Source organism: Salmo salar, chromosome 22, assembly GCF_965601325.2.
Source record: "Salmo salar chromosome 22, fSalSal1, whole genome shotgun sequence".
Taxonomy (NCBI): domain Eukaryota; kingdom Metazoa; phylum Chordata; class Actinopteri; order Salmoniformes; family Salmonidae; genus Salmo; species Salmo salar.
In genome coordinates this window covers 35,786,809-35,813,045 of record NC_138312.1, presented here as the reverse complement: position 1 = coordinate 35,813,045, position 26,237 = coordinate 35,786,809, and the positions used below count along the sequence as shown (strand labels likewise).

The following is a 26,237-nucleotide window of genomic DNA, read 5'->3' as shown; positions in this document are numbered from 1 at the left end:
ACTACACCTGCTCATGGGCCACTGAGGTTCCGGTTACATTTATCAGCCAAATTATGGAGTATAATTTATATTTTTCATTGACCGCTCAACTCTCAGATATGAATAACATCAAATACAGTCTGTAATAATGTGTGAAGAGTTACAACAAAAAACAATCTGCCATTTTGAACCGATTTAATTATCCAACAGCGTTACCTTGTGGTAGAACAAAACCCCTACATTTACATGCTATTATGACGACACTAAAGAAATGGCTCCCCAAAGGAAGGACATACAACTAATGACAAAGTTTAATCCAAACTTTCATACAAAAATCTAAGACACTGTCACATTTACATGGCTTTGGCTTAAGTAGCACAAATATCGATACATACAGTTGAAGTCGGGAAGTTTACATACACTTAGATTGGAGTCATTAAAACTCGTTTTTCAACCACTCCACACATTTCTTGTTAACAAACTATAGTTTTGGCAAGTCGGTTAGGACATTACTTTGTACATGACAAGTAATTTTTCCAACAATTGTTTACAGACAGATTATTTCACTTATAATGCACTGTACCACAATTCCAGTGGGTCAGAAGTTTACATACACTAAATTGACTGTGCCATTAAACAGCTTGGAAAATTCCAGAAAATGATGTCATGGCTTTAGAAGCTTCTGATAGGCTAATTTACATAATTTGAGTCAATTGAAGGTCCACCTGTGGATGTATTTCAAGGCCTACCTTCAAACTCAGTGCCTCTTTGCTTGACATCATGGGAAAATCAAAAGAAATCAGCCAAGACCTCAGAAAAAAAAAGACCTCCACAAGTCTGGTTCATCCTTGAGAGCAATTTCCAAACACCTGAAAGTACCACGTTCATCTGTACAAACAATAGTACGCAAGTATAAACACCATGGGACCACGCAGCCGTCATACCGCTCAGGAAGGAGACGCGTTCTGTCTCCTAGAGATGAATGTACTTTGATGCGAAAAGTGCAAATCAATCCCAGAACAGCAGCAAAAGGACCTTGTGAAGATGCTGGAGAAAACAAGTACAAAAGTATCTATATGCACAGTAAAACAAGTCCTATATCGGCATAACCTGAAAGGCCGCTCAGCAAGGAAGAAGCCACTGCTCCAAAACCATCATAAAAAAGCCAGACTACGGTTTGCAACTGCACATGGGGACAAAGATCATACTTTTTGGAGAAATGTCCTCTGGTCTGATGAAACAAAAATAGAACTGTTTGGCCATAATGACCATCGTTATGTTTGGAGGAAAAAGGGGGTGGCTTGCAAGCCGAAGAACACCATCCCAACTGTGAAGCACGGGGGTGGCAGCATCATGTTGTGGGGGTGCTTTGCTGCAGGAGGGACTGGTGCACTTCGCAAAAAAGATAGCATCATGAGGGAAGAAAATGATGTGTAGATATTGAAGCAACATCTCAAGACATCAGTCAGGAAGTTAAAGCTTGGTCGCAAATGGACAATGACCCCAAACATACTTCCAAAGTTGTGGCAAAATGGCTTAAAGACAACAAAGTCAAGGTATTGGAGTGGCCATCACAAAGTCCTGACCTCAATCCTATAGAAAATTTGTGGGCAGAACTGAAAAAGCGTGCGCGAGCAAGGAGGCCTACGAACCTGACTCAGTTACACAAGCTCTGGCAGGAGGAATGGGCCAAAATTCACCCAACTTATTGTGGGAAGCTTGTGGAAGGCTACCTGAAACGTTTGACCCAAGTTAAACAATTTAAAGGCAATGCTACCAAATAGTAATTGAGTGTATGTAAACTTCTGACCCACTGGGAATGTGATGAAAAATAAAAGCTGAAATAAATAATTTCCTCTACTATTATTCTGACATTTCACATTCTTCAAATAAAGTGGTGATCCTAACTGACCTAAAACAGGGAATTTTTACTAGGATTAAATGTCAGGAAATGTGAAAAACTGAATTTAAATGTATTTGGCTAAGGTGTATGTAAACTTCCGACTTCAACTGTACATACATACACAATATCCCTTTCCAAGTGATTCCCTATCCTGGTCCTAAATGCATCTTTGCATGTACCAGCTCAACCTAAACCAATCTGTATGGGGGGAAAAAAGGAAACAGAATTAAAACCAATTCATTGTCTTATATGCACTGTAGAACCTCATGATATGAATGCCAATTTAAACAAGACTAAACTGGTGTTATGGTCCTGTAGTTATGAAAGTATAATTGAGGGTCTTTGAGATGGGATTCACCTTAAAATGCCCAGCAGTGGAAAGGTTACCAAATATCACAACCATTCTCAGTGTGTGGGTGTCCTGCTCTTACTCCACTGTATAACCATGACCAAAGGGGTTCTGGGTTCCTTTCATTCAAGTCTGTGCTCCCTCATGTGGACCTCATCTACTAGGCTCCTGGTGGTGTACAGTGTGTCCACTGGAGGCCACCTTATGTTGCTCTGTATGTAGGAGCTGGCTGGGCAGTAGACAAAGGCATGTCCCTTGGCCTCTGCTCCACTGAGGCAGCACAGCTCTCCCTCTCTCACTGCTGGTTCATCTTAGCTGCTTCTGCCTTGATGAGTGAGATCAGCTCCTGGTTGATCAGGAATACAAAATGAAGACCGGCAATCTGGAGAGACAAATTACTTGTTGTGAGGTTCATGTATTATAAGAGGTGGCTGTTGTTGTTTATGAAATATACCCTTTGCCACTTTTAACAGATTTCTCAATCATATTCCCTGCCATTTAAGTTGTCCAGAACCATCCACACACCTCCACCACAGAGTTGTTGTTGAGTTTCCACTTGTAGCCAGACAAGACTGGTCTGCCGTCTATGTAGATGGGCCTGCGGCCTTCATTGGCTATGAAGAAGTCCCCGTTGTTCTTCAGTTTAACGATCCCTGTACATTATGGACATAGAATTATGAACCAGTTATAAACACACAATGACAAACTAGATCAAGTCCTGATAATATTACCTCATGATAGAAGTTTAGCAGAAAGTCACATTTTAACAGGGTATAATTTCACTAAGGTGACGTGAGGACAAGGCAAGCACTGCCCTGTAGAGTCCAGATAATACTGGTTGTTCAGCTTCAGACCCAGATCATGCAGATAGGGGTTGTGTCTGAAATGGCATCCTATTCTTTACATAGTGCACCATTTTTGACCAGGGCCCATAGTGCCACCCCATAGGGTGCCATTTCAGACACAACCAGTGTTAAATGAGGACCTATGTCATGGTGCTGCACGTGATGTAGTGAGTCACCTTGTTTCCTGGAGATCTTCCAGGCAGGCCCTTCCAGAGACAGATCTACATCAATCTGCTTGTCCTTGGTGGCTCTGCCCAGGGTGATCTAGAGGAACAGTCAGATCAGCTTCATAAAATATAGGACATTTAGCAGACCAAAGCAAGTTACAGTCAAGTGTGCATATATTTTCATATTTTGTAAGCATACATTTCCGTATAATTAACCTGCTCCACAGTCATCTTACTATGGTGCTAATATAATTTGGTCTTGGACAGTCTGTAATGTAAATTCAGTTAACTGGCAAATCTGAAATTAGCTGCTCACCTCTCGTGACCTCATAAGGTAGCGAACCATCCGGCCTCTCAGCGCTGCCAGTGTCTGGTTGTCAAAGTCTGGAGAGTTCATCCCTGGGAACAAAACAACATAAAGGGCTAGATTCTATCAGATCCGCAGTAGCCGACACCCGCATAGCGATTGTCAAATCCACAAGCGGCTCCTTGCGTTGGCAGTGTCCGCGAAAAGCTATTGGACGCAACGAAATCACCCGACTTTACAATCTGACAAATCCCATACAGCCATGTTAGAAGTTAATGCAGCCGCGTTAACAAGTTCTATTGTCTACACCTCAATTAGACTGATACTAGGCAATAAATCCCCCTATCCTATTCGAGATCCTTATCCTATCCCACCTCAAAACCATCACAGATGCCCTCATTGACCCCCTGCAGTTCGCCTACAGAGCCAACAGGTCTGTGGACCACACTGTCAAAATGGGTCTCCAATTAAATAAAAATGTTGTGTTTGTGTTGTAAAGAGAAAGATTAATGCTGAAGAGAAAAAAATATCCAATCAGGATTTTCTTTGGTGGTTCAGAAGAAGGCGTTCAGAAGAAGGCCTCAGCCATACAACTGTATTAGAGCCGAATTTTAGAATGACAGTGAAATGAACCAATCACATTTTGACTTGCAATGGGTGGGGCCGATTAGCTATTTCTGAAAATAATGACAAACATTGTTACGTTTAAACTTTTTAACCCAACTGGCCACAATGTTCTTTAAGCGCTGCACACAGATTAATGCCTATTTTATTTTTTCCATCTACACTGAACAGAATTAGCTGTTTTGCGGCGCAACAAGACAACAGAGGGGTCTTTAGTTTCAGGGCACCATACACACAGCGCCTGTGGTACGGTCAGTGAGCTTTAGCGTGTTAGACGCTGTCTGTCTGGAGGAGTGGCTTCGGGACAAGTCTCTGAATGTTCTTGAGTGGTCCATCCAAAGCCCAGAATGAACCCGATCTAACATCTCTATGGAGACCTGAAAATAGCTGGGCAGCGACGCACCCAATCCAACCTGACAGCACTTGAGAAGATCTGCAGATAAATGGGAGAAACTCCTCAATTACAGCTGTGCCAAGCTTGTAGCGTCATAACCAACAATTTAATCAATTTTAGAATAAGGCTGTAACGTAACAAAATGTGGAAAAAGTTAAGTGGTCTGAATATTTTCCGAATGCACTGTATTGCTCACCTGTGATGCTGTCCACCAGGACCTGCCAGCATGGTAGCTCCTGTTCCAGCTGTCTTATCTCTTTCTTCTGATGGCGGTCAGAGATCATCAGCTCTGAGAGTGAGGAGAGAATGAGGAAGGGCAGGAGAGATGATGCAAATAATTTCTACTCCAATAAACCATTAACATGCATTCAGTTGCTCTGAATTTGGTCAATGAAGCACCTTCTTAGACTCCTTTTTATTTGTTAGTAATGTGTTATTTATATGCAAGGTTCTATGGTTGAGTAACCCACCATGCTCCAGCACCTCATCCCTGCTCTCCCTGGGTAACGAGACAGAGACACTGATTAAAATGACGGACACGGGAGGAGCTCTGAATTTAACCTCAGGGAAACTTTCATTAATTGTGGTCAGAACGTTGACCGTTTCTCTTACTTTAGCTTAGCATCATCCACCAGCTGCTCAGCATCAGAGAAGTTGAGAACTTGGTTGCCTTTAGGGAGAGGTTGAACTGCAAAAGAGAATCAAACCATACAATAAGGCTCAACTCACTTAGTTTTAGTTTAACAGTCAAACATTTGTGTATAGTTAACTTTTTTGAAATAATTAAAGTAACTTCACTCCATGGATGTCAAGTGATGGGCTAACAGTGTATTTGTGTCCCAAATGGCACCACTACTTTTGACCAACTAAAAGGGAATAGGGTGCCATTTGGGATGTAAACTGTGTAATGAACAAATAAGCCGAGTTGAGTTTCTCTCACCACTCTGGTCCTCCAGCAGGTAGTACTGTTTGAGTAGCTGCCAGTGCACCAACAAGCTCTTGGGAGTGCGAGAGGGATAGAACACACTAGGGTGCTTACTAAGCAGCTCCTGGAACACCTCCAGCTTGGGCTGACTGCTCTGCTCATCAGAAGAAGAAAAAAAAACACACACACCTTATTTAAACAAATGCACACTCACTTCTTCAAACTGACACAAATACAGTGCTATTAATCACACACACGTAAACATATGCAGCGAAATAAATATTTCACCACTTGGATTCACCACAATGATTTTTCCAGCCTCATTAAACTTAGTTTATGACAGAACCATATACAGTGAGGGAAAAAAGTATTTGATCCCCTGCTGATTTTGTACGAGTGCCCACTGACAAAGAAATGATCAGTCTATAATTTTAATGGTAGGTTTATTTGAACAGTGAGAGACAGAATAACAACAACAAAAAAATCCAGAAAAACACATGTCAAAAAGGTTATAAATTGATTTGCATTTTAATGAGGGAAATTAGTATTTGACCCCCTCTCAATCAGAAAGATTTCTGGCTCCCAGGTGTCTTTTATACAGGTAACGAGCTGAGATTAGGAGCACACTCTTAAAGGGAGTGCTTCTAATCTCAGTTTGTTACCTGTATAAAAGACACCTGTCCACAGAAGCAATCAATCAATCAGATTCCAAACTCTCCACCATGGCCAAGACCAAAGAGCTCTCCAAGGATGTCAGGGACAAGATTGTAGACCTACACAAGTCTGGAATGGGCTAGAAGACCATCGCCAAGCAGCTTGGTGAGAATTTGACAACCGTTGGTGCGATTATTCGCAAATGGAAGAAACACAAAAGAACTGTCAATCTCCCTCGGCCTGGGGCTGCATGCAAGATCTCACCTCGTGGAGTTGCAATGATCATGACAACGTTGAGGAATCAGCCCAGAACTACACGGGAGGATCTTGTCAATGATCTCAAGGCAGCTGGGACCATAGTCACCAAGAAAACAATTGGTAACACATTACGCCGTGAAGGACTGAAATCCTGCAGCGCCCACAAGGTCCCCCTGCTCAAGAAAGCACATATACATGCCCGTCTGAAGTTTGCCAATGAACATCTGAATGATTCAGAGGACAACTGGGTGAAAGTGTTGTGGTCAGTTGAGACCAAAATGGAGCTCTTTGGCATCAACTCAACTCGCCGTGTTTGGAGGAGGAGGAATGCTGCCTATGATCCCAAGAACACCATCCCCACCGTCAAACATGGAGGTGGAAACATTATGCTTTGGGGGTGTTTTTCTGCTAAGGGGACAGGACAACTTCACCGCATCAAAGGGACGATGGACGGGGCCATGTACCGTCAAATCTTGGGTGAGAACCTCCTTCCCTCAGCCAGGGCATTGAAAACGGGTCTTGGATGGGTATTCCAGCATGACAATGACCCAAAACACACGGCCAAGGCAACAAAGGAGTGGCTCAAGAAGAAGCACATTAAGGTCCTGGAGTGGCTAGCCAGTCTCCAGACCTTAATCCCATAGAAAATCTGTGGAGGGAGCTGACGGTTCGAGTTGCCAAACGTCAGCCTCGAAACCTTAATGACTTGGAGAAGATCTGCAAAGAGGAGTGGGACAAAATCTCTCCTGAGATGTGTGCAAACCTGGTGGCCAACTACAAGAAACGTCTGACCTCTGTGATTGCCAACAAGGGTTTTGCCACCAAGTACTAAGTCATGTTTTGCAGAGGGGTCAAATACTTATTTCCCTCATTAAAATGCAAATCAATTTATAACATTTTTGACATGTGTTTTCAGGATTTTTTGTTGTTGTTATTCTGTCTCTCACTGTTCAAATAAACCTACCATTAAAATTATAGACTGATCATTTCTTTGTCAGTGGGCAAACGTACAAAATCAGCAGGGGATCAAATACTTTTTTCCCTCACTGTACACACACAAGTGCATGTAAATGACTATATGCACGTGTATATGAAGTCCACACCATATGTATTTGGACAATGAAGCTGAAATGTTACATGTGGCTCTATCCTCCAGCATTTTGTATAGAAAGTCATTTTTTATTAAAGTGTATTTTCATACAGATCAGCTTTAATATTGCAGATAGATTGTGGCTCCCATCAATGTAATTGTCTGCATCATTTCCAATCCCCCATATTTTATTTGTAACTATATACAGTGCATTCGGAAAGTATTCAGACCCCTTGACTTTTTCCACATTTTGTTATGTTACAGCCTTATTCTAAAATTGATTAAATAAAACATTTTCCTCAGCAACATACACACAATACCCCATAATGACAAAGCAAAATTACTTTATTTTCCCCTAACCCTACCATCCCTCCCCTAAGTGGAGTAAACTAATGGACAGCAACACATAATGGACAGCAACACATTTACGGACACAATACATTTTACAATAGTTATTTTTTGTTTGTTTTTAGTCCCATCCTTCAGCTCCACTCAACCCCTCAACACCATCTCGTTTTGATTTCTATTTGCCATATATTTTTCAACTGTGCTGTTTCACAAAAGTTCTGAACCTCTATTCTCATAGATTCTACATATTGCAAATTAAAGAAACATTTTTGCTAAGAGTATAATTATTACGGATGTACGTTATATTGGTGAGCATATCGGAATCGGACGATATTTGCGAAAATGCCAACATTGTCATCGGCCCGATGTCTAGTTTAACGGCGATGTGCAAAATCGATGTCGAAGCTGACGTGCATACCTATATAACGTAGGTAGATGACGTAATGACGCCATGAAAAATACAGTGCTACACAGAACAAAAGTATAAACATACTAAGAGCACACTACCAACAACTTCAAGTCAAGCAGTCATTTGAAAGAGTAAGAACATTTCAGCAAGACAACTGAAAGGCAAAATCCATTAACGCCAAGATAATGGAATTCTTTGCCCTTGACAATCAACCGTTCTTTGTCGTGGATGATGTTGGCTTTCGCCGCCTGGTCAAGCACCTTGAGCCCCGGTACACACTACCAAGTAGGTGCTATTTTTCAGATGTTGCCCTACTGGAGTTACACAGTATTGTTGAAACACATCCATGAGCTACTTGCTATGGGCGTCACTGCTATTAGCTTCACAACTGACATTTGGACCAGCGATGTCAGCCCCATGAGCATGCTGAGCCTGACAGCACAGTCAGACTCAGGAGTATTTCGTACTGAGGAAAGCCATATTGCATGCACAAGAATGTGCTGGTTCTCATACCGCCGCTGCCATTTCAATGGCATTTGAGAACATGTTTGAAACATGAACACACTCCTAGCACCATTCAAACAACTGAGACTCGAGAAATAAGCTCATCAACTGCGTCTGCAGCAGACGTGATACCCTCTGTCATGGCTGCCTGCTCAACAAAACTGCCGACAGACCGTGGGGTAAAAACTTACAAAAGTACTCGATGCTGTGAATAAGCGATTCCGTGGAATTCTCTGAGCCTCTTTACTGTGTCACCACCATGCTCAATGCTATGTACAAGGACCACTACTTCGATGCAGACAAGAAACAGAGTTTACGTGAAATGTTACATACACAGCTGGACAAGATGGAAACGGACACAGTGCACATCCGAGGGCGAGAGGCCACAGACAGACAGAGCTGAAACTTCACTGCTTGACATGTATGATGAAATCCTGGTTGAGAATGAAATGACTGAACAAATGAACAACGAAACAGCACAGCAGGTAAGTGAAAGAAATAGGTTTTGATTATATTTTACTGTTAATGGGGACATACGTACATGCCAACAAAATAAGTTTTTGGTGAGTGTGTGTGTAACCTTTATTTAACTAGGCAAGTCAGTTAACCTCTATGGGCTAGGTGGGACGTGACCGTCCCACTCTATTCAACAGCCAGTGGAACAGCGTGGCGCGAAATACAAAAACCTAAAAAATGCAATAATTTCAATTTTTCAAACATACGTCTATTTTACACCATTTTAAAGATAAGACTCTCGTTAATCTAACCACATTGTCCGATTTCAAAAAGGCTTTACAGCGAAAGCAAAACATTAGATTATGTTAGGAGAGTACATAGCCCAAAATAATCACACAGCCATTTTCCAAGCAAGCATATATGTCACAAAAACCCAAAACACAGCTAAATGAAGCACTAACCTTTGATGATCTTCATCAGATGACACTCCTAGGACATTATGTTATACAATACATGCATGTTTTGTTCAATCAAGTTCATATTTATATAAAAAAACAGCTTTTTACATTGGCGTATGATGTTCAGAAAATGTATTCCCACCAAAAACTTCCGGTGAATTTACTAAATGACTCATCATAAATGTTGACAAAATACATAACAATTATTTTAAGAATTATAGATACAGAACTCCTTTATACAATCGCTGTCAAATTTTAAAATAGCTTTTCGGCGAAAGCACATTTTGCAATATTCTGAGTACATAGCTCAGCCATCATGGTGAGCTATTCAGACACCCGCCAAGTTCGGGGCACACTAAACTCAGAATTAGTATTAGAAAAATTGTATTACCTTTGCTGATCTTCGTCAGAATGCACTCCCAGGACTGCTACTTCCACAAGAAATGTTGTTTTTGTTCCAAATAATCCATAGTTATGTCCAAATACCTCCGTTCTGTTCGTGCGTTCAGGTCACTATCCAAAGGGTAACGCGCGAGCGCATTTCGAGACCAAAAAAATTCAAAATGTTCCATTACCGTACTTAGAAGCATGTCAAACGCTGTTAAAAATCAATTTTTATGGTATTTTTCTCGTAAAATAGCGATAATATTCCAACCGGACAATAGATAATTCATTCAAAGAGGAAAAGAAAAAACAGCATGGTCGCGTGAACGCGCATATCCAATCTCTTTGTCACCAGGCAGACCACTGAGAAACTGAGCTACTATACTCTGCCCAGAGACAGGAGACGCCTCAATCTGCTTTCTGAAGGCTTTAGAGAGCCAATGGAAGCCTTAGAAAGTGCTACGTAACCCCACAGATACTGTAGTTTTGATAGAGAATCAAAAGAAGAACTACAAATTCTCAGACAGGCCACTTCCTGCTTGGAATTTTCTCAGGTTTTTGCCTGCCATATGAATACTGTTATACTCACAGACACCATTCAAACAGTTTTAGAAACTTCAGAGTGTTTTCTATCAAAATCTACTAATAATATGCATATTCTCGTTTCTGGGCAAGAGTAGTAACCAGTTTAAATCGGGTACGTTTTTTTATCCGGCCGTGAAAATACTGCCCCCTAGACCAGACAGGTTAAGAACAAATTCTTATTTACAATGACGGCCTACCCTGGACGACGTTGGGCCAATTGTGCGCCGCCCTATAGGACTCCCAATCACGGCCGGATGTGATACAGCCTGGATTCGAACCAGGGACCGTAGTGATCCCTCTTGCACTGAGATGCAGTGCCTTAGACCACTGCATCCATGTGTGTTTGTGTGTGTTAACTATTTAACTGTATTAGAATGCTTTAAAGGCCACAAACATTTTTATAAATCGGTTATTGTTATCTGTATCGTTTTCTTTTGGCAAGGAAAATATAGGATATCGCTATCGGCCCAAAATGTAACATCGGTGCATCCCTAATAATTATATTATTGATTGATTGACTATGACTTTTTTTTTTAATCATCCAGCAGTGGTATTTTCAGAGTTAGCGCCAGGTAAATGATGCAATTCTTCGGCCATTCCTGAACCAAAAACAAGCTACATATGGACAGTACGAAAACAAATGATCTAATGATTGTCTTTTCACAGCAAAATCTACAGAGCTGCGATGGTTATATAAAATGGGGGATACAACATTCTATTTTGCATAATAATTTCAATAAAAAAATTCAAAGTTTTGAATCTGGCTTAGTTTTGTGTATCGTTTCATAAACCATGTGCCATGGAATCGGTACATCGAAAATATCTACCCAATTATTTTGCAATCTATATGGCACAGCTGTCAATTTTTGGGGTTCTTAAATGAAACGGGTATTCTTTTTTTTATATCACAATTTTCTTCAGCCAATTTTGGTCTTTCACGCAGGGCCGACAGACAACTTCCTTACTTTCTGCCCCTTCCACTTGCCTCTTCCATTTTTGCTGTAATGCTGCAATTAGTTGGTTGTAATTTTGAGTAGAGCAGACATTTACATATGTTTTTGATAGCTGCATGTGTGACTTAACTCCACCAGTCCTACTTATCTAATTTACAAAGTTTATACCTTGTATTTTTTAATATTGTTTTATTCATTAATATATTTGAGTTTAACCATAATACTTGTTGTATTTTCTGGTGGATTAAACTGAAATTGCAACCAACTTACTATGACTTGTTTTAAAAATAGCAATATTTGGAGATGATTTCATTTTCAAATAACCGAAAGTGAGAGGTTGTAATCTGAAAAAAGGGAAAAAGGCCATTCTTGAACATGGGTTGAGACATTCTTACTAATCTGGTGGAGAACTAGTCCGGATTCAAGTATAACTGAAGCCTTTAGTGACGTCTAATACTTAAATATTTAATTTCTGCCCTCCGAATTCATATTCATTAAATAAATAGGCCATTCCAAATAAAACATTTTTTTGCTAATATAATTTAAAAAACACTAGTCGGTAGGTGTAGGCAAGGTCATAAGCAAATACATATCTGTTTAACCATTTAGAAATGAAAGCACTTTATGCATCTAGTCCCCGTCATTTTAAGAAATCGTAAGTATTTGGACAAATTCACCTATTGTGTATTAAACTAGTCAAATGTTTAGTATTTGGTACCAGATTCCTTGCACACAATGACTACATCAAGCTTGGGACTCTACAAACTCGTTGGACGCATTTGCAGTTTGTTTTGGGTTAGTCACCAATAACTGAATTGTGAATGATGACTGGAGTAATGTGTTCAGAAACATCTATTCTCACTTATAATATAAGTGACAAAACATTATTCAGCTCCTATTGTGCAAAATGTAATTCAAAACAACAAAAACAAACTGCAAATGCATCCAGCAAGTTTGAAGAGTCACAAGCTTGATGTAGTCATTAATTGCTAGGATTATGGGACCAAAAATTACACTGTTGACTTCTTCAATACTCTGTAAGTGAATGTCTAAACACTTAAGACTTCTTCAAACTAGATACATGTGCTTTTATTTCTAAACAGTACAGTAGGTATGAAAATACCCTCAAATAAAAGGTAACATTCTGTACTCAAATTCAAAATAAAACTGGAATAAAACCAAATTTAAATATGTTTAGCTTCAGTATGCATATGGTGTGGACTGTATATGGTTCTGGCTTATGATGTTTATTTAACCATCTCTGAACTGTGTGTATGATTAAAAGGTTGAGATGTAATGGAGAGCATCAAGCCTTTACACAAGTCTATATTTGGGCGTTGCTTTGTGTAGGAGCTGACTCACTCCATATTTCAAGAGCAAGATCTGGGCCTTCTTCCCCTCATGTGACTCCATATTTCAAATCACCATAGAAACCCAAGACTCACTCACTGAAAGAATCTTAGCCAGCAGAACCTCCTCAGCCTGACTGAAGAGCGCTTTGCTCTGGATCGCCGCAATGGCCTCCGGATGAAGCAGTCGCATCGCCTGCCATGCCAACCTACAACACAGAGAAAGGGGTAGAACACATTCACACAGATTCATTTTCCTTTACTTGACCAGTCAAATCAAAGAGAATATGTCAACTATTACATTAACAGTCTTGAGGTTAAATAACTAAGGGTAAAACAGATTTGATAGTGGTGGTTAAATGTGGTAAAGGGAGAGAGAAAGACGAGAGAGAAAGGAAAAAGATATGAAGTAGATAGTAGGAGATGGCCATGGGCAGCGATGTAGTCAACTTTCTAAACCTTGAGTCTGAGTCCCAAGTTCTTTGTGTTTGAGTCCGAGTCCTTTATACCCGAATCACGAGTCCCTTGGTACTGCTAAAAGCTGCAGTACAGCTTTTTACTTTTACCCCTTTTTCTCGCCAATTTCGTGATATCCATTTGGTAGTTACAGTCTTGTCCCATCGCTGCAACTCTTCTACGGACTCGAGAGCGAGGCGAAGGTCGAGAGCCATGTGTCCTCCAAAACACAATCCTGGCAAGCCTCACTGCTTCTTGACACACTGCTCACTTAAACCGGAAGCCAGACGCACCAATGTGTCGGAGGAAACACCATCCAGCTGGCGACCAGAGTCAGCTTGCAGGTGCCCGGCCCGCCACAAGGAGTCGTTAGTGTGCAATGGGACAAGGAAATTGCGGCCGGCCAAACCCTCCCCTAACCCGGACAATGCTGGGCCAATTGTGTGCCGCCTCATGGGTCTTCCGGTCATGGCCGGAAGTGACACAGCCTGGGATCGTACCCGGGTCTGTAGTGACGCCTCAAACATTGCCTTATCCCGCTGCACCACTTGGGAGGCCTTTCCAACCATTTTTAAAGCTACATTTCATTACACTATTGCACATTGTTTGAAGGCTAAATCAGATCAAAACTATCCTCCTGCTTCCTGCTTACAAGCAAAAACTAAAACAGGAAGTAACAGGGATGCGCTCCATACTAGAGGTCGGCTGATTATTATTTTTCAACGCCGATGCCGATTATTGGAGGACCAAAACCTAGATAGCAAGCTAATGTATCATGGTCAAAACAAATTGACTCAATGGTTGCTAAAATGGGAAGAGGTCTGTCCAAGATAAGGCGTTGCTCTGCTTTCTTAACATCTCAGTCAACCAGACAGGTCCCACAGGCCCGAGTTTGGTTGCACCTGGACTAGTGTCCAGTTGTGTGGTCAGTTGCAGCAAAGAAGAACATAGACAAATTGCACTTGCCGTTGCACATGCCGTTGCACTTATTGCAAATTGCACGTATTGCACTTAGATGTACACGCAGGGCGAATGTCAACGGCATGCATGTCAATCTCTCCTAGCTCAAAGTTCAGAGATTGACCGCATCGGTATTAGTTGTTGTGTGAGGGGTTGAAGGTACTTATCTGTCTGTTCAAGCAGTTGGCACACAGTTCTGACACTTCGAACACTCATCGGTATCACACAACATGCAACCAGAGGTCTCTTCACAGTCTTTAGGTCCGGAACAAAGGCTGGGAAACACAGTATTAAATAAAGCCATGACAAAATGGAACTCTGCCACCCCAGGAAACTCAAGCTAGCAATAAAACCAGTTAAAAAAAAAGATAAAAGAACAACTTATGGCACGACAGGGACTGTGAAGAGAAACAGAAATGTTAATACATTTTGTATTGTATAATGTATGTGATAAATTGTTGGGATATGACTGTGATATGTGATTGTCTCGCCTGGCTATATTAAGATGAATGCACTGGCTGTGGGTCGTTCTGGATGGGAGCGTCTGCTGAATGGCTAAATTGTATTGTAGATTTAGTGCTATGTATGTATATTATGCAGTTTCAAATGTGTTGTTTCCTGTTTGAACCCCAGGTAGAGTAGCCGATGCCTCGGCAGCAGCTAATTGGGGATCCTAACAAATACTAAATATCAAGCTCAGGACCCTGGGACTGAACACCTCCCTCTGCAACTGGATCTGGACTTCCTAATGTGCTGCCACCAGGCGTTGAGGGTAGGCAACAACACTTCCGCCAGTCTGATCATCAACACAGGGACCCCTCAGGGGTGTGTGCTTAGTCACCTCCTGTAATCCCCGTTCACCCACGACTGCACTGCCACACACGACTCCAACACCATCAAGTCTGCTGACGACATGACTGACCACTGACGATGATGAGGCAGCCTATAGGGAAGAGGTCAGACCTGGCAGTGTGGCGCAAGGAAAACAACCTTTCCCTCAACATCGATGGGGCTGTAGTGGAGCGGGTCGAGAGCTCCTCTGTGTCCACATCACTAAGGAATTAACATGGTCCATACACCCCCACCCACACAGTTGTGAAGAGGGCACGACAATGCTTCTTCCCCCTCAGCAGCCTGAAAAGATTTGGCATGGGCCCTCAGATCATGAAAATGTTTTACAGCTGCACCACAGCTTGGTACAGCAACTGCAAGGACCCGACCGCAAAGCGCTATAGAGGGCGGCAAGTACGGCCTAGTACATCACTGGGGCCGAGCTCCCTGCCAAGCGGTGTCAGGGGAAGGGCCAAAGAAAAATCTAAGACTTCAACCACCCAACTCAGACTGTTCTCTCTGCTACTGCATGGCCTGAACCAAGTCTGGAACCAACAGGACTCTGAACAGATTCTACCCCAAGCAATGACTTCTAAATAGTGAATCAAATGGCTACCCAGACTACCTGCATTGACCCTTTTTTGCATCAACTCTCTTGCACTGACAATGCCCACACACTGGACCACATCCACTGCTGCTACTGTCCATCTGGTTGCCTAGTCACTTTACCCCTACTATACGTACATAGCTACCTCAATTACCTCGTACCCCTGCACAATACCCCATAATGACAAAACGAAAAACATTTTGCAAATGGATTAACAACATAAATACCTGATTTAAAGCATTCAGACCCTTTGCTATAAGACTATAAATTGATTTCAGGTGCATCCTGTTTCCATTGATCAACCTTGAGATGTTTCTACAACTCTGGTAAATTCAATTGATTGGACATGATTAGGAAAGGCACACACCGGTCTATACAAGGTCCCACAGTTGACAGTGCATGTCAGAGCAAAAACCAAGCCATGAGGTAAAAGGAATTGTCTGTAGAGCTCCGAGACAAGATTGTGTCAAGGCACAGATCTGGGGAAGGGTACCAAAAAAATGTCTGCAGCATTGAAGGTCCCCAAGAACACAGTGGCCTCCATCATTCTTAAACAGAAGAAGTTTGGAATCACCAAGACTGTTCTTAGAGCTGGCTGCCCAGCCAAACTGAGCAATCGGGGGAGAAGGGCCTTGGTCAGGGAGGTGACCAAGAACCCAATGGTCACTCTGACAGAGCTCTTCTGTGGAGATGGGAGCACCTTCCAGAAGCACAACCATCTCTGCAGCACTCCACCAAATCATGCCTTTATGGTAGTGGCCAGACGGAAACCACTCCTCAGTAAAAGGCACATGATAGCCCGTTTGGAGTTTGCCAAAAGCCACCTAAAGGACTCTCAGACCATGAGAAACAAGATTTAACTCTTTAGCCTGAATGGCAAGCGTCACGTCTGGAGGAAACCTGGCACCATCCCTACGGTGAAGCATGGTGGTGGCACCATCATGATGTGTGGATGTTTTTCAGCGGTAGGGACTGGGAGACTAGTAAGGATCGAGGGAAAGATGAACAGAGCAAAGTACAGAGAGATCCTTGATGAAAACATGTTCCAAAGCGCTCAGGACCTCAGGCTGGGGCAAAGGTTCACCTTCCAACAGGACAACGACCCTAAACACACAGCCAAGACATCGCAGGAGTGGCTTCAGGACAAGCCTCAATGTGCTTGAGTGGCCCAACCAGAGCCCGGACTTGAACCCGATCGAACATCTCTGGAGAGACCTGAAAATAGCTGTGCTGCGATGCTCCCCATCCAACCTGACAGAGCTTGAGAGGATCTGCAGAAAAGAATGGGAGAAACTCCCCAAATACAGGTGTGTATTTGTAGTAGCGTCATACCCAAGAAGACTCAAGCCTGTAATCGCTGCCTATGATGCTTCAACAAAGTACTGAGTAAAGGGTCTGAATTACTTCTGTAAAATGTGATATTTCATTTATTATAAATTTGAGGGGGGAAAAAAATACGTTTTTGCTTTGTCATTATGGGTTATTGTGTGTAGATTGATGAGGAAAGAAACGAATCAATTTTAGAATAAGGCTGTAACATAACAAAATGTGGAAAAAGTCAAGGGGTCTGAATACTTTCAAATGCACCGTATAGCCACATTATTTTTAATTATTATTGTTAGTCACTAATATATATATACACACACACACATACATATATATATATATATATATATATACACACACACACACACATATATACATACATACATACATACATACATACATACATACATACATACATACACACACTCACTCACACACTCACTCAGCAAAATAAGAAACGTCCCTATATTTTATATATATATATATATACAGTGGGGCAAAAAAGTATTTAGTCAGCCACCAATTGTGCAAGTTCTCCCACTTAAAAAGATGAGAGAGGCCTGTAATTTTCATCATAGGTACACTTCAACTATGACAGACAAAATGAGAAAAAAAATCCAGAAAATCACATTGTAGGATTTTTAATGAATTTATTTGCAAATTATGGTGGAAAATAAGTATTTGGTCAATAACAAAAGTTTATCTCAATACTTTGTTATATACCCTTTGTTGGCAATGACACAGGTCAAACGTTTTCTGTAAGTCTTCACAAGGTTTTCACACACTGTTGCTGGTATTTTGGCCCATTCTTCCATGCAGATCTCCTCTAGAGCAGTGATGTTTTGGGGCTGTCGCTGGGCAACACGGACTTTCAACTCCCTCCAAAGATTTTCTATGGGGTTGAGATCTGGAGACTGGCTAGGTCACTCCAGGACCTTGAAATGCTTCTTACGAAGCCACTCCTTCGTTGCCCGGGCGGTGTTTTTGTCATGCTGAAAGACCCAGCCACGTTTCATCTTCAATGCCCTTGCTGATGGAAGGAGGTTTTCACTCAAAATTTCACGATACATGGCCCCATTCATTCTTTCCTTTACACGGATCAGTCGTCCTGGTCCCTTTGCAGAAAAACAGCCCCAAAGCATGATGTTTCCAGCCCCATGCTTCACAGTAGGTATGGTGTTCTTTGGATGCAACTCAGCATTCTTTGTCCTCCAAACACGACGAGTTGAGTTTATTCCAAAAAGTTATATTTTGGTTTCATCTGACCATATGACATTCTCCCAATCCTCTTCTGGATTATCCAAATGCTCTCTAGCAAACTTCAGACGGGCCTGGACATGTACTGGCTTAAGCAGGGGGACACGTCTGGCACTGCAGGATTTGAGTCCCTGGCGGCGTAGTGTGTTACTGATGGTAGGCTTTGTTACTTTGGTCTCAGCTCTCTGCAGGTCATTCACTAGGTCCCCCCGTGTGCTTCTGGGATTTTTGCTCACCGTTCTTGTGATCATTTTGACCCCACGGGGTGAGATCTTGCGTGGAGCCCCAGATCGAGGGAGATTATCAGTGGTCTTGTATGTCTTCCATTTCCTAATAATTGCTCCTACAGTTGATTTCTTCAAACCAAGCTGCTTACCTATTGCAGATTCAGTCTTCCCAGCCTGGTGCAGGTCTACAATTTTATTTTGGAGGTGGAGGGTCCGTCATGGTCTGGGGCAGTGTGTCACAGCATCATCGGGCTGAGCTTGGTGTCATTGCAGGCAATCTCAATGCAATGCGCTACAGGGAAGACATCCTCCTCATGTGGTCCCCTTCCTGCAGGCTCATCCTGACATAACCCTCCAGCATGACAATGCCACCAGCCATACTGCTCGTTCTGTGCGTGATTTCCTGCAAGACAGGAATGTCAGTGTTCTGCCATGGCCAGCAAAGAGCCCAGATCTCAATCCCATTGAGCATGTCTCAAACCTGTTGGATCGGAGGGTGAGGGCTAGGGCCATTCGCCCCCAGAAATGTCCAGGAACTTGCAGCTGCCTTGGTGGAAGAGTGGGGAAACATCTCACAGCAAGAACGGGCAAATCTGGTGCAGTCTATGAGGAGACGCACTGCAGTACTTAATGCAGCTGACGGCCACACCAGATACTGACTGTTACTTTTGATTTTGACCCCCCCTTTGTTAGTCACATGTCTGTGGAACTTGTTCAGTTTATGTCTCAGTTGTTGAATCTTATGTTCCTACAAATATTTAAACATGTTAAGTTTGCTGAAAATAAACACAGTTGACAGTGAGAAGACGTTTCTTTTTTTGCTGAGTTTACATCCATAGAAAAATAATCTGGATACATCAAACACATTGAGAGTTCACAATTTACATTAATCAAGGTCGATGTTTACACAGTACACTATCTGCAAAATTCCAATGATTTATAGCACTGATAATTCAGTTATATACTGAACAAAAATGTAAAACGCAACATGCAACAATTTTAACGTTTTTACCAAGTTACAGTTCATAAGTAAATAAGGCAATTGAAATAAATAAATCAGGCCTTAATCTACTGATTTCACCGAACTGGGCAGGGGTGCAGCCATGGGTGGGCCTTGGAGGCCCCCCCCAGATGATTCCGCAGGTGAAGAAGTCAGATGTGGAGGTCCTGGGCTGGCGTGGTGACACTTGGTTTGCAGTTGTGAGGCTGGTTGGAGACGTACTGCCAAATTCTCAAAAACAACGGAAGCAGTTTATGGTAAATAAATTAACATTCAATTCTTTGGCAACAGCTCTGGTGGACATTCCTGCAGTCAGCATGCCAATTGCACGCTCCCTGAAAACTTGATATATCTGTGGCATTGTGTTGTGTGACAAAACTGCACATTTTCAAGTGGCCTTTTATTGTCCCCAGCACAATGTGCACCTGTGTAATGATCATGTTGTTTAATCAGCTTCTTGATATGCCACACCTGTCAGGTGGATGGATTATCTTGGAAAAGGAGAAATGCTCACCAACAGAGATGTAAACAAATTTGTGCACAAAAGTTGAGAGAAATACAGTTTTTGTGCGTATGGACAATGTCTGGGATTTTTTATTTCAGCTCATGAAACCAACACTTTCCATTTTGCATTTATATTTTTGTTCAGTTTATTTCAATAGTGTATCTTAAATTATATTTAGATCTGTTACCTGTAGCACTGCATTGATGAGCAGCAGGTCGTCAGTGGGTTTCCAGCGTCCCAGGTCTTTGGTGATCTGGAGGGGCTGCTTACTCTTCTTCACCCTCTTGGCAATGGATGGGGGGCTGATCATCATGGTGAGGGGCAGCATGAGGGTCGTGCTGGACTTGGACACCTAACATAAGGGGGCATGGAGGAGTGGAACCAATGAGGCATCTCCTTCGCCTCATTCAGCATTTACACTAGTAGGCATTTTGTCATCTTTCAGACACCCTTATTAGGTATCACCCTTACATGCCATTTAATAGGGTGATGATCAAGAGTCAAGAAGCAAAGAAAGACCTGACCATATAAAAAGCATAATAGAGCAAATTGAACAACTACCGGTATCTCCCTCTACGTTTCTCGTATGAGCTACCCACAATAACACCACCCTCTCTTTGGATTCAATTCCTTCCCTCCACCTTCTTCTTCTCATTGAATGAGGGTTCGCTCCCAGAGCAGCGGATTGGCTCGATGACAGGTGGACCCTTGGCCCTGCTAGATGACTTGGCCAGGCTGCTCTCCACCAGCTCATCATCAAACTTCTTCCTCTTAATTGACCTGGGAGTAAGAGAGGAACAGGTTAGATATCATATAGCCACCAGAGCGGCAACAGACAGCAACCCTGAGCTACAGTGGCTTGCGAAAGTATACCGTTGGCATTTTTCCTATTTTGTTGCCTTACAACCTGGAATTAAAATGGATATTTGGGGGGTTTGTATCATTTGATTTACACAAGATTTACCACTTTGAAGATGCAAAATATATATATTTTTTCATTGTGAAACAAACAAGAAATAATAAGTCATATCACAGATTCTGGGGCAGCAGGGTAGCCTAGTGGTTAGAGCATTGGGCTAGTAATTGAAAGGTTGCAAGTTCAAATTGCTGAGCTGACAAGGTACAAATCTGTCGTTCTGCCCCTGAACAAGGCAGTTAACCCACTCTTCCTAGGCTGTCATTGAAAATAAGAATTTGTTCTTAACTGACTTGCCTAGTTAAATAAAAAAAGATTCTCAATTGGATTGAGGTCTGGGCTTTGACTAGGCCATTCCAAGACATTTAAATGTTTCCCCTTAAACCACTCAAGTGTTACTTTAGCAGTATGCTTAGGGTCATTGTCCTGCTGGAAGGTGAACCTCTGCCCCAGTCTCAAATCTCTGGAAGACTGAAACAGGTTTCCCTCAAGAATTTCCCTGTATTTAGAGCCATCCATCATTCCTTCAATTCTGACCAGTTTCCCAGTCCCTGCCGATGAAAAACCTCCCTACAGCATGATGCTGCCACCACGCTTCACTGTAGGGATGGTATTCTCGGGGTTTGCACCAGACATAGCATTTTCCTTGATGGCCAAAAACCTAAATTTTAGTCTCATCTGACCAGAGTACCTTCTTCCATATGTTTGGGGAGTATCCCACATGCCTTTTGGCGAACACCAAACATGTTTGCTTATTTTTTTCTGGCCACTCTTCCGTAATGCCCAAATCTGGGAGTGTACGGCTTAAAGTGGTCCTATGGACATACTCCAATCTCTGCTGTGGAGCTTTGCAGCTCCTTCAGGGTTATCTTTGGTCTCTTTGTTGCCTCTCTGATTAATGCCTTCCTTGCCTGGTTCGTGAGTTTTGGTGGGCAGCCCTCTTGGCAGGTTTGTTGTGGTGCCATATTCTTTCTATTTTTTAATAATGGATTTAATGGTGCGCCGTGGGATTTTCAAAGTTTCTGATATTTTTTTATAACCTAACTCTGATCTGTACTTCTCCACATCTTTGTCCCTGACCTGTTTGGAGAGCTCCTTGGTCTTCATAGTGCCGCTTGCTAGGTAGTGCCGCTTGCTAGGTGGTGCCCCTTGCTTAGTGGTGTTGCTAACTCTGGGGCCTTTCAGAATATATATATACTGAGATCATGTGACACTTAAATAAAGTTCACCTGTGTGCAATCTAACTAATTATGTGACTTCTGAAGGTTACTGGTTGCACCAGATCTTATTTAGGGGCTTCATAGCAAAGGGAACGAATATATATGTACACACCACTTTTCCGGGTTTTTTTTGTTTTTTTTAAGAAAGAAGTTAATTTTTTTATTTCACTTCACCAATTTGGACTATTTTGTGTATGTCCATTACATGAAATCCAAATAAAAATCAATTTAAATTACAGGTTGTAATGCAACAAATAGGAGAAACGCCAAGGGGGTGAATACTTATGCAAGGCATTGTATCTTTTCGCCAGGCCTACTACATATTCAGTAGGTAGGTGATGCAGAACAAATGGTCAGATGTGTAGGCAGTTCATTTGAGTCACTGAACTGTACAAGGTGTCATGTTCATCTTTCAGTTTAAAACTAGTGGAAAGATTGAAGCTGGAAAAGGTGCTTTCAGAGTAAGCTATAACATTAAGCTGGACATCTGCTACCGCACAGCAAGCGGTTTCCTGGAGCACCAAGTCTAGGTCCAAACAGCTTCTACCCCCAAACCATAAGACTCCTGAACATCTAATAAAATGGCTACCCAGACTATTTGCATTGCCCCCCCTCCCTCTCTTTTATACCGCTGCTACTCGCTGTTGTTATTATCTATGCATAGCCACTTTAATAACTCTACCTACATGTACATATTTCCTCAACCTCAACTAACCAGTGCCCCTGCACATTGACTCTGTACTGGTATCCCCTCTGCTGCTCTTTAATTATTTGTTACTTTGATTTCTTAATTTTTGGGGGTATTTTCTTAAAACTGCATTGTTGGTTAAGGACTTGTAAGTAAGCATTTCACTGTAAGGTCTACACCTGTTGTATTTGGCAAATGTAACAAATAACATTTGATTTGATGTAACCGGTGAAATGGCTAGCTAGTTAGCGGTGGTGCGTGCTAATAGCGTTTCAATCGGTGACGTCACTCGCTCTACGACCTTAAGTAGTTGTTCCCCTTGCACTGCAAGGACCGCGGCTTTTGTGGCGCCATGGGTAAAGACGCTTCGTGGGGTGTCAGTTGTTGATGTGCGCAGAGGGTCCCTAGTTCGAGCCCAGGTTGGGGCGGGGAGAGGGACGGAAGCTATACTGTTACATTGACACAAGTGAGTAACAGTCTAACCTTGAAGAGCTCCTGCGTTTGGGCACAACACCGCCACCCCCAACGAAAGCCTGTGTTGCTGTTCTTTTGATGTCTTTTATCCCAGTCGACTCCTCATCCTCTGACCGGCTCTGTGTCCCAGCTGCTCCAATCTGTGTACCAACCACAGACGCAATTGCAGCGCCTGCCTGTATATCTGTCCCCAAACGGAGACAGACTTCGATGTTAGACACTGGAGTCTATGGATTATGATGACAACATATATGGCAACAACTTACAACAAGCGGTTGACAGACAACCAAGAGATGTATATACCTTTGTCCATGATCTTGGTCACAGTCCAGGGCTTTCGAATAGTAACGTTGCTACATTCGGCAGGTGTCACTCAGACAACGTATATCAGGTGGCAATCTGAGACGAGAGAGTAAGGTATCAGTTAGTGATGGGCGGTTAATAGGAAGCATGTGCGGATAGCTAGCTAGCTCAATGTGATAAATATAAGCTCTACTATGCAGCTATTAACTAGCTTGATGTGAACAATATGTATAGCTGTATTGAAAGCCAGCTATCTAACCTAGATGGATGTAGCTAGGAACATTTCACATCACTCGCGAGCTAAAGTTAGCGAGCAAACGTTGGTTATAACAGTAACGAATCAGCCTCTTTCGCTCATTCTCTACTTACCTCGTTTATCAACCAACTAGAGTCTAGACAAGCATATTGAACTTCGAATAACACAATTGCTATACGAATATGTTATCTTATATTCTTCTTCGATCGGGTTTAACGGCGGTTGGCATCCAATGTTAATGGTGCATAACTGGCACTAACTGGACGGGGTATTGAATAATGTTATCTTTCCTTCCTCGCCTCCAGACCGTAGTCGTCCCGACTAATTTACGAATGCTCTGGTGTAATTTCCACATTTGGGGATCTTATCCACTGCTAATGACGAGATAGTCTGGAATTCCACTGAAGTAGTTTACATTTATTAAACTTGTACACCATGTGAGGTAGTCATTATGATAAAATAACGGGCAAATGGAGCAAAACGAGCGTGGCTCACAGTTCCCCTACATCTCCTTCGCACAACAATTGCGTAAACTAACGGAAGATAACTTACTGCGTTACCCACAATGCACTTACATTTTTAAAGCTATACCCCTACTTTACCAACAATAAGAAACAAAAAAAGAACGTGCCGGGAAAGGGGGAAAACGACAGCATACAAAATAAAACACGCGAACTAAATTAAACATAAATAAATAAAACATCACCCTTCTTCAATCACAGTCCACTCCAAAATACATCCTTGCTCATCGGCCTGTGATAGGGCTACATTCACCGACAGGAGTTCTTGCACCGTCTCGGCTGTGAAATGTGATGTAGTTTATGACCATTGCAATAAATAATACAAAGTCCACCTTTTTAACATGTAGCGTTTCACTATCCCTCGGGTGATGAGAACCCTTTACTGGTCATGTTGGCTCTACTACCATTGCTTCTTCCCCACCACTCGTTCCTTCCAATTTTCTCACCGCCTCTAGACAGGCGACGCTGGACACTGCTTAACCTTGCCACTTCATTCTCCTTCACCCTAACAGGGCACTCCAAGAATTCAGGCGCATATTCACCTCCACAGTTGCAGCATTTCCCTTCATCTGGCATACGATATTCTTCCGTTCTGCACAGGGGCGAAAATCTGATATCAACTTTGGAGGGGACAATTACATGAAATTTTATCAAGAGCAATTCCTGAGGGGGACACCAAAAGTAGTTCTGTAACACATAGCCTACATTGTAATATGGTAAATGTATATAGAGGAACCAAAGAAATAAGGTGTTTGCCGTACTCCTAACTACCGGTACCCAAAACTACACAACTAATCACAACACAATACCATTGCCTTTAACAAATCTTAGTTCAGTCACCAGTTTAAGTTGAGAGTGGGGGTATCCATGGCATTTTCCAATTATGTTCCTATTTTACAAGTCAAAAAAATGGAGAACCTTTCATAATGTTGCCAAACAAAGACTCAACAAACTTACCTGAGACTCCCTGTCTCTGCCAGTCTGTCCCTGCATATCTGTCCCCAACTCTGCTGTCTGTGTGCCATCTGTTGCCTGCTCTGCCTAATGACATCATTGTGAAACATTTCCATTAAAATGTCATTTCTTTCTTATGAACATTTTATCAACTAGTCTTTGAGATATTAGGCTACTAGGGTTCTTACTATGCGTTTTGGTGTATTGAAAAATACTCTGATGTCCAGCTTTTATTTTTCTGCCATTTTTCTACCTGGCTGGCTGGCTGGCTACACACACACACACACAGTGTGTAGGTTATTTACAGTAGGAGATGGGCTTCTATCATCTTCTATCATTCTATTTGGGCTTCGATCTAAAAGGTAGCTAGCAAATGTGAAACGGATTAAAATGACAAGAGTTGACAGCTGTATGAGTTCACCATTTACACAACATATGCTGCAACCTTTTGTAATTTTAAGAGTTTGTTTCATATTGGCTGGCTTCCAACAATAGCTTAATTTGCAAAGCTAGCGAGCACCAATTCAGTTTCAGTGGTGTTTGCTATAATCTTTGCTACCCGGGTTAAATAAAGGTGAAATAAAATAAATAAATAAAAGTTCCCTTGCGACAATTTAGCTTTTGCAACGAGACCATTAAATATATTTAAGACAATGGTAGATGAGAGTGTAGTTCTGTTCAGTTTGGACTTCAGTTTATCGCTAACCTTATCACAGGGACTTTGAAGCACTAACTTACATCATCTGCATGCTGATTCCATCTTTGACGACGCCACATAAATGGAATAGGTACTAG

The 26,237-nt window shown here is 42.1% G+C and overlaps 1 protein-coding gene across 1 annotated transcript; it reads right to left on the bottom strand.

Annotated features, from left to right (window-relative positions):
- Window positions 1-159: 159 nt before the first annotated feature.
- On the bottom strand, window positions 160-24,519 carry LOC106583247 (microspherule protein 1). The gene is made up of 15 exons (XM_082967499.1): window positions 24,081-24,519; window positions 23,712-23,807; window positions 23,418-23,592; window positions 20,752-20,890; window positions 20,298-20,462; window positions 19,672-19,836; window positions 13,042-13,200; window positions 5,509-5,647; window positions 5,181-5,256; window positions 5,039-5,067; window positions 4,765-4,857; window positions 3,560-3,642; window positions 3,253-3,340; window positions 2,757-2,884; window positions 160-2,613 (listed from the first exon to the last, which is right to left on the bottom strand). Exons 2-15 carry the CDS (start codon window positions 23,719-23,721, stop codon window positions 2,527-2,529), a joined length of 1,536 nt encoding a protein of 511 aa, XP_082823625.1. The 5' UTR covers window positions 23,722-23,807; window positions 24,081-24,519; the 3' UTR covers window positions 160-2,526.
- Between the last annotated feature and the right edge of the window lie 1,718 nt (window positions 24,520-26,237).

Coding starts and splice junctions, on each gene's coding strand:
- LOC106583247 (XM_082967499.1), bottom strand. Junction 4,858..5,038: donor GGATGAGGTGCTGGAGCATG/GTGGGTTACTCA, acceptor CCTCACTCTCAG/AGCTGATGATCTCTGACCGC. Junction 2,885..3,252: donor GAAGATCTCCAGGAAACAAG/GTGACTCACTAC, acceptor CATAATGTACAG/GGATCGTTAAACTGAAGAAC.